General features: G+C 39.6%; 1 protein-coding gene across 4 annotated transcripts in view; it reads left to right on the top strand.

The window, feature by feature from the left end:
* The first annotated feature begins 1,182 nt into the window (after window positions 1-1,182).
* The window catches only part of CATSPERB (cation channel sperm associated auxiliary subunit beta), a 106,230-nt gene continuing 98,105 nt past the window's right edge, over window positions 1,183-9,307 (top strand). For 2 of the 4 annotated variants that reach the window (XM_045451897.1, XM_045451895.1), the window contains exons 1-3: window positions 1,185-1,418; window positions 5,321-5,399; window positions 7,958-8,046. In XM_045451897.1, coding sequence (XP_045307853.1) covers window positions 5,321-5,399; window positions 7,958-8,046 — 168 coding nt within the window. In that variant the 5' untranslated portion in view covers window positions 1,185-1,418. Of the gene's footprint in view, window positions 1,419-5,320; window positions 5,400-7,957; window positions 8,047-8,578; window positions 8,678-9,307 lie in introns of all 4 variants that reach the window. The other 2 variants (XM_045451896.1, XM_045451894.1) reach the window with 2 other exon arrangements.

The raw sequence follows: 9,307 nt of genomic DNA, 5'->3' as shown, positions 1-9,307 counted from the left end.
ACCCTCCTAACTGGATACCCAGTTCCTGACTTGTGTTCCAGGGGGAAGAACATCTCTCATTGCACTGTTAACAGAGAAATGATCTGCCATGGGAGTTGTTTGGTCCTCATTTGCATCAAAGTTAATTCATCAGTAACTCTGAAGCAGATCCTTGTCTTCTAGGGGAAGGAAAACACTACTCGAATTGGGAGGAAGCATCACATGGGGGCAAATGAAGAAGGGAAACAAAGGTGTGGCTGGGGGAAAAGAGGGCCATGTCACCTGCTGCTTCATAATTTTCTTGAGAGCCCTCAGTGTGCGCCTTCAACACTGCTCAGGCATTCCTATTTTGATGCAGTGTGGGCAAGCAGCAACCACAGTGTTGCCACAGAGACTGAAAATACAAAACCCTCGTCACTTTCCGTAGTCAGAAACCAGCAGCAAAAAGGAGTCCCAGGTTTCTGATAACTAACTTCTTGTTACAGAAGAAACGTTTTGTTGAGTTCTCCTCATTATTTCAGATTGAGGAGTAACTTTCTTCTTTAGGTCAGTGGGAAAGGTAAGAGAAAGTTGTTTCTTATACAGGCTCTTCGAGGAATAGATTAAACTAGCGGGTTCTACCTGGCCATGGAAAAGGATGTCTGAAGGAGGGCATGATAAAACAGGTTTTATTATCCTTACTAAAAAAATTGCTAGTCCCAGTAACCATTCATGACTTGTCGGGATAGTTAGTAAATCAGAGAGGTCAGTCTGGGCTCAGTAGCCAAAGGCACCCTAAGTGGATATAATCAGCAAGACCAAGGCCATTCACAGAACCATGAGTCTGGAGAACAGCTTGGTATCTCACTTGGTTTTGCTGATTCCCAGGCATACACAGCTCATTCCCATCTTTGTGCTTTGTGTATTTACTTATCTTGTTTACCCCATCAACAAGGTCATCTCTCCTTTTCTAAAAGTCCCGATATTTCTTTAAGACATAGTTATGAAGCTCTCTTTGACAGATTTTCTTCTCTTAAACCTCATTGTATGTAGTTAGCATTTCCTTTTAGCATTCATGCTTTTCCCCAGGCACTCAGTAGTCCCATGATGATTTACGGACTTTGAGAATAGTCATTTGTAGGTTTCTGAACCTTCCTGGGTGGAACATGGTAGGTTTGGCGAAACTCCACCTCTTAAAATTTTTAAAGAAGATGACCTTTGGTTCTCTGAAAGAGGCAGTTAATTGGAAATTCCAACTGCCTAGCCTTTAGATTTTCCAAGCCCACTTCCGTACTTGGTAGCAGCTGATTGGCTGTTACTAAAGTTAAGTGGACCATTAAACCAGTAAACTGAAAATTTGGACCCAGTCTTCTTTCTGAGCCTGAATGGAAGAAAGCTTGGGAAAACACAACAAAGAAAGGGGCAAGTAATCAGGCATCTACTCTTAGAAGGCAGTCACGGTAAGAAATAGTAAAATGAGAGCCCTACTATAGTTCACACTGATAACGTAATCACTCTTCTGTAACGGAGTGACTTAAAATGAATCAGATGGTGGAAAATGCAGCTTCATTCTTTAGGACAATTCCCAGTGTTTATTTGGCTCCGGAGAATAGAAAATACCCAGCTTTGTGACTTACATCTGACCATTAGATAAAGCTCATAATAGTTAGATGGGATTGAAAACTGGAGGTAATTTAAGGGCTGAAAGAGTGAGTCGGGAGTGGGATGAGGACAAAGAAATTGCTTCCGGACATCAAAACATGGATTCAGAGCTGGTGTTTATCCATTGTGTAGCCTGTGTGAAGCGGCTGCTGAAAGCCTAAAGTGCATCATTCAGTTCTCACAACAACCCTGCAAAGTGGCTGTTACACCTGGTTTACTGAATTGAAGAAGTTAAGTAACTTTCCAAAGATCAGACATCCCAAACGGGCAGAGCCGATCTGAAGTCAACGTCAGTGCTTTTTCTGTAGCCATAAGATGGTGGTTGAAAGGAGGTAGGAGTAAATTGAAGAAAGTTGTAATACTGAAGAAGGAGGAAAGGAGACTAATGAACGTATGGAACAGAATCTCGGTGGGCACATGTAGCAGTTGCAGTAAGAGGTCAAATCTAATCATGTACTTAATAGCTTTCTGTTTTTAAATTCTCGTTTTGTGGCATCTCTGTGTGCTGACTAAATCTTTTGAATCAGGAGGTCTTGGTTCTATGCCCAACATGTTACTAGCTAGTAATGGGCTTTAGACATGTAACTTCGTGTCTCATATATTAACTCTAAAATACATTCCATCTCTAAGTGTAAAAAAGAATAAATATGGGCTGAATTACTAGCACAAGGGAACATGCAGCTACTAGCAAAGTCACAGAGGGCCCAGAGGGCCTTCCTTAACTGTCTCTCTCTTCAATTATGCTCTCTTGGCTTTCCTTTCCTTAATGAAAGCACTTAAAAGCCTTTCAAAGTAGGTTTTTAGTTCTTTGGTCAAAGATAGATACAACCAAATACACTCAAATGAAATTAGAGAACTTTTTATATTTATTTGAGAGAACTGAACTGGGACAAGTCTGAGGATAACGTAATAACAGCATCTGTCTGGAGCCCCGGGGCATAATAGATTTCAGTCAGTTTTTTAAGGAGGAGAAAAACGAATGGGTTCTGGTACTGGTGTTATGTCATTTAATGTGAATATTGAGCAAAATAATACAAGATTTTCCTGGCAAAGGCACTATTTTCTTTTTCTTTTTCTTTTTTTCTTTTTTTTTTGTTTTTTTTTTTTTTTGAGAGAGCAAGAGAGAGAGAGAGCGGGAGGGGCAGAGGGAGAGGGAGAGGGAGAATCCCAAGCAATCTCCATGCTGTCAGTGTAGAGCCTGACACGGGGCTCAAACCCACGAACTGTGAGATCATGATCTGAGACGAAACCAAGAGTCAGCCGCTGAAATGATGGAGCCGCCCAGGTGACCCTAAGGCACTATTTTCAAAGTGACTGTGATGACTTCTCCATTTAATGTTAAATTCATTCCTACACCAAAAATATAATAGCACATAGCACCATGCTGATACAGTTTCACCATGCTGAATAACTTTTCAGGGTTGTGTGAATTAGGCAACTGACTGTCCTAGATGCACTACATGATTAAAAAAAAAAAAAAAATAATAATGTCGGGGCGCCTGGGTGGCGCAGTCGGTTAAGCGTCCGACTTCAGCCAGGTCACGATCTCGCGGTCCGTGAGTTCGAGCCCCGCGTCGGGCTCTGGGCTGATGGCTCAGAGCCTGGAGCCTGTTTCCGATTCTGTGTCTCCCTCTCTCTCTGCCCCTCCCTGGTTCATGCTCTGTCTCTCTCTGTCCCAAAAATAAATAAACGTTGAAAAAAAAAAAAATTAAAAAAAAAAAAATGTCCATAGGGAGTCAATATGTAGTTTAAGAGACAATCGGTGTGTGTCTTATATAAATGGTACGTCTGTGGTTTTAATCTGTGCTGGACTTCAAAACTGTGATCTACTGTTTTTGAATGCAACCTTGAGCTCCACCTCTGCAGGGTTTCTTCTGTGATTAAATTGATTATGGGGTGCCTGGGTGGTTCAGTTGGTTAAGTGTCTGACTTTGGCTCAGGTCATGATCTCACAGTCCGTGAGTCCGAGCCCCACATCGGGCTCTATGGTGACAGCTCAGAGCCTGGAGCTTGCTTCGGATTCTGTGTCTCCCTCTCTCTCTCTGCCCCTCCCCTGCTTGCTCTGTCTGTCTCAAAAATAAATGAATATTTAAAAATTTTAAAAAAAGATTACAACTGTAAGCAAATTCAGAGCAACTGGGTGTCTGAAAAGATTTTTTTTGGCTGGAGGTGAGCTGCTCTAAAACTTAACAACAAAATGTTTCTGGACAAAGAGAGTGAGAGAAGAGAAACAGAAGGACACTAATTCATCTGTTTTATGTCAGTTTGTGAAAACAAGTTGTTTTCTCAGATGACCAAAAAAAAAAAAAAACCACTTGAAAAAACCCACAGTTCTCCCCAACCATGTGATAAAGATGATGAATTTAAAAATCCGATGAATGTTTGAATGTTATATTGTTGATTAAATGTATTGAATCAAGCAAACCAATTTTAAGGGAGGAAAAACATCAGTGAAATTTAATTTACTCAGCAGATGTCAGGAACCACACAGGATCTGGATTGTGCTTTACCTGCATCTGGCAAGTCAATCTGTTACTGTTTCTTGGATGCTGGCAAAAGACACAAGACTCCTAGGTCAGAGACAAAGGACTTCATCACTAACAGCAAAAGCAGTAGCCAGAGTGTCAGCATGATGTTCACTTCCAGTCTCCATGCCCCGCAAATCCCATGGAGTAGATATCCATCATGGAAGCTGCATTAGCATACTAAGGTTACAGTAACAAAATGCCACACACTAGTTGGCTTAAACGATACAAGTGACTCACACTTCTGAAGGCTTAATGTCTAAGTTCAAGGTGTTAGCTGGGTTGGTTCCTTCTGAGGGCCAAGAAGGAAGGATCTGTTCCAGGCTTCTCTCCTTGGTCATCTTTTCCCTGTGTCTTCACATCATCTTCCCTATGTGCATATCTGTGTCCAAATTTCCTCTTCTTATAAGGACACTAGTCACACTGGATCAGGGCCCACCCTAATGATTTCACTTTAACTTAATCACTCTTGTATAAAGACCCTATCTCCAGCTACAACTGCATTCTGAAGCCCTAGGGGTTAGGGCTTCAACATATAAGTTTTTAGGGGACACATTTCAGCCCATCACAGATGCTTGCTTACACACATAGCGGGGTGTATTACAGGAGGAGAACACTGAGCCTGGGAGATTCACCATGGAAACAAGCCTGCTCTTGCCCAAGGGGGATGTTACCTTGTTCCTCAAGGATTCTTGCCACAAACACGACTCTGAGAAAAGGCCTGGGTAAAGAGGGGCCAGGGCTTTGCGGTGTTGGCACACGGGGGCAGGGGGACATACAGGGATGCTCAGGGCTCGTGTGCATTCTCTCTCTCAAGAGCAGTGCAGTCAAAATATCAGATAAGGTACAGCTCTGCCTTCTCAGAGTCTTTATCAAGTCAGGCTCTGTTTTATACAGCTGTAGAATTGATCACACCTCTCCAACAGTTATCTACATTGAAGAAAAACCAGAGCCCCAGCTCTTTAGTTTGTGGTAATTATAAATATCTTTAATACCAACAAGGAAGTAAATGTAGAGCTTAGTCAACTGTTAACATTGTTTTGTCACATAAAGGGAAATATTTTTAACTTAAAAGGAATAGATGATTTCTTTACTATGTAGTTGTTTATAGAAAAAGGAACTAAAAAGTACGTTCAGAGCAACTGAATAGAAATAATTCTTATTTCTTTTGATAGATGGAATTGCCACTTTTATATATTATAATTTTACTTTTGACCATATTTGACCTTTCATCAGGAATAATATATAATAAAGGTAAGTTTCAGACTCTCTTACTCTCTATTTTCTCGTAGGAGTTTTCCTTTTCATCCCTTCCTTGTTAACAGTTAAAATACTTTCTTGGTACTTCTCTTTACCTTACCTCTCAGTTTTTTTCAGGTATTATTTGTTGTACTCTTGTCTAGCGATTTCTAATAATATTGTGAATCTATTGTTATTAAGTTGTGTACATAGAGACCTTTATTATAGTGTTTCATCATTTATAAGTCATAGAATATTAAAGTTTGAGGAGCACTTTATTTTTTTTAATTAAAAAAAATTTTTTTTAACGTTTATTTATTTTTGAGACAGAGACAGAGCATGAACGGGGGAGGGGCAGAGAGAGAGGGAGACACAGAATCGGAAGCAGGCTCCAGGCTCTGAGCCATCAGCCCAGAGCCCGACGCGGGGCTCGAACTCACGGACGGCAAGATCGTGACCTGAGCTGAAGTCGGACCCTTAACTGACTGAGCTACCCAGGCGCCCCTATTTTTTAATTAAAAACATTTTTTTAAGTTTATTTATTTATTCTGAGAGAGAGAGAGAGAGAGAGAGAGAGAGAGAGAACGAGCAGGGGAGGGACAGAGAGAGAGAATCCCAAGCAGGCTCTGCACTAACAGTGTGTAGCCTGATGCAGGGCTTGAACTCATGAACCAGTGAGATGACCTGAGCCAAGATAAGAATCAGACGCTTAACCAACTGAGCTATCCAGGCGCCCCTAAGGAGCATTTTATATTTGAAAAATTGTTCATTATTTAAATAGATTTTTTTCATTCTTCCTACATGAATGGTTACCTGTGGTATGAATTATAAACTGCCTCATAAAGCGAACAGATTGAGACTGAAGATTATTTTCTGAAACTAATACATGGATTAAATCACTCAATAGGACTTTTATGGTGGAAATGCTTTGTAAAAGGAATGAAACAATCCACCTCCACTTGTGCAGATTGTTTAGATTCTCTAGCATTTTGGACTGGATCTGCTAGAACATAGTAGATGCTTGATTCAAAAAAAAAAAAAAAAAATTGTTGACCAAACGATGAAGAGGAGGATTCAGTCTGTCTTCTGTTCACAGGTTTGTTGCAGAATTGCTTGAGTTCTAGGATGACCCAGTACCAGTTCCTAGGTTCTTCTGAAGAATATGTAACACACGTATGGGTATATTCTAAGACTGGAGAGTCACAGGCCAACTTCTAAGATTTCAGAGAAGGGAGAGTTGACTTCCACCTGAGTCGGGGGTGGTCAGGGAAGGCTTTGAACAAAAGAGAGAAATCAATTCAGGCCCCCAAAATGAGTAATCTCTATCTATGCATGCATGGGGAAGAGTATTTTACAAAGACAACATCAGGGTAAGTGATGGTAAAGTCATGGAGGTAGGTAATCATATAATGTGAGGGGAGAAGTGTGTAGTTTCGTTTGGCTAGAATGAAGGGTTAGAAAAAGTAAAATACTTTGGAAAGGTAGGAAATCGGCTCATGTCAATGAGATACTGGAATGCCAAGCTGGGATTTGGGCTTTAGTCTAAATTCCTTGTGATGGAGGTTGTCAGAATGGATAAAAACACATGATCCAACTCTGCTGTCTACAAGAGATTCACTTTATTATTTTTTTTTCAATGTATGAAATTTATTGTCAAATTGGTTTCCATACAACACGCAGTGCTCATCCCAAAAGGTGCCCTCCTTAATACCCATCACCCACCCTCCCCTCCCTCCCACCCCCCATCAACCCTCAGTTTGTTCTCAGTTTTTAAGAGTCTCTTATGCTTTGGCTCTCTCCCACTCTACCCTCTTTTTTTTTTTTTCCTTCCCCTCCCCCATGGGTTTCTGTTAAGTTTCTCAGGATCCACATAAGAGTGAAAACATATGGTATCTGTCTTTCAGAGAGATTCACTTTAGATCAAGATAAGGAGAAGGGATCTTCCTCCCAACCCCTCCCTTTTTGGGGGAGGAGTCACCTATCTGTGGCTCTCTATTAAAATACAAATTCTGCCTTCTGTCCCTTTTCTGTGCTCCCCAAAGACTTGAAGAGTCAAGAACTATTTAATTTTTACATGGCAGATTTTCCAGCTTTGTTTTATTGTTGATCTTTACTTTTGTACCATTGTGGCTGGAAAATATACTTGGTATGATTTCAGTCTTACTAGATTTGTAGTATGTGTGATGTCTCTTTTAGTGTGATTTAACCAGGGGATTCTTCTGTGTGTACCTGGGGATAATGTGTATTCTATTTTTCTTGGATTGAATGTTATATATAATATATATTATATATAACATATATATATAACATATGTGCATGTGTATATATATGTTACGTATTCTGAAGAATGCTTCAAGTAAAAAGTGTTCTTGTTGATTTTGCATCTGGATAATGAAATTTGTTGAAAATTAAAAAAAAAAAAAACCCTGGTTTTTGGCCACTTCTGAATTTAAAATATACAACTATGATTCTTACCCCCTTAAAATTATTTTGTCAGTTTAAAAAATATGATTCTTTTCATGGAAATCCTTCTATCAGCGACCTAAAGTATGTGTATTCTTGTTGTTATTTAGGTGATATAGAGAAACACTTTGCTTGTGCCAGTGAAGGGATCCCCCCAAAGAAAGAAATAATCAAGCTGTACCTTTCTTCCAATGACTTGGTAAGATCCATTAATAATATGTGACAACCTCTCACATTCTTTTTAGCTCCACGTGTAAAACCAGTAACACTGTACTTTTTCAAATACCTTCTACTATGTTCAGACTTGGGGAGGTAAAATTCTACGTAAATAATAAATCTTTTCTATTCCATTCCATTTGTATCAAGTGAAATATTGCATTTAGCCATTGAACATCCTGGGTTGTATTTTCTTTTTCTTTTTTTAAGATACCTTCTCCTTCCCTTTTTATTTTATTTTTTTAAGTTTATTTTGAGAGAGAGAGAGAGAGAGAGAGAGAGAAAACATGAGCAGGGGAGGGGCAGAGAGAGAGAGAGAGAGACATTCTCAAGCAGACTCTGCACCATTGGCACAGAGCCCAACTCGGGACTTGAACTCATGAACTGTTAGATCATAAGCTGACCCAAAATCAAAAGCTGGATGCTTAGCTGACTGAATGGCTCCCTCCTTCCCTTTTTAAAAGGTTGGCTGTAATGATTTTTATTTTTTATAGATCTGATTTGTTCTTTTGAAGTTTGACAGATACAGCCTGTTAGAGAAATTTACTTCACATGACCTAGAGAAAGAATCTTTCTCTTTTAGAACAAGTACCACATTGCAGATGCCATTTGGGGTAAGGGATCATTTGATTTCTTCATTTCATATAATGGCATTTAAACACACACACACACACACACACACACACACACACACACACACCAAAATAAGATAGCCATGCAGCAAATGCTAACAAAAACCTAAGTTAAGAAAAAATGTACAGATTGTTTGAAAGTCTATGATAAATATAACACCCACAAGGACAAATACATTTTTCCCAAAATCTTTTTTGACTTAGTTCCCAGTTCTTTCCTGATATGCCAGACATATATTTAAGTCTTTTATTCACAACTGTTGTGAAGGGCATGCCCCTTGAGTCAAAAATGCCTTTCCTCTTTGTGATTACTTATGGGGCAAAAAATGGATGTTAGAGGAAGAAAAACCTTCAGAGCTGGGGTCAAATCTTGGAGTTATACACAGACATGCATGGTCTGTCATGCCCTGGAGCAGGTTACCCAACCCCTCTAATCCCTAGTTTTGTCCTCTTAAAAAGGAACTTAATTATCACCTACTTTTTAGAGAGTTGTCATATAGTAGTTCTAGAATATATTAGTAGAAGTAAAACCTAACATTTATAAAATGTTTATATGTGTCAGGCATTTTTCAAAGCGTTTTATGTTCATTACGACCTTTAATCTTCTGTAAG

This window comes from Leopardus geoffroyi, chromosome B3 (assembly GCF_018350155.1).
Source record: "Leopardus geoffroyi isolate Oge1 chromosome B3, O.geoffroyi_Oge1_pat1.0, whole genome shotgun sequence".
Lineage (NCBI taxonomy): Eukaryota > Metazoa > Chordata > Mammalia > Carnivora > Felidae > Leopardus > Leopardus geoffroyi.
This window is presented reverse-complemented; position numbering and strand designations above follow the sequence as displayed.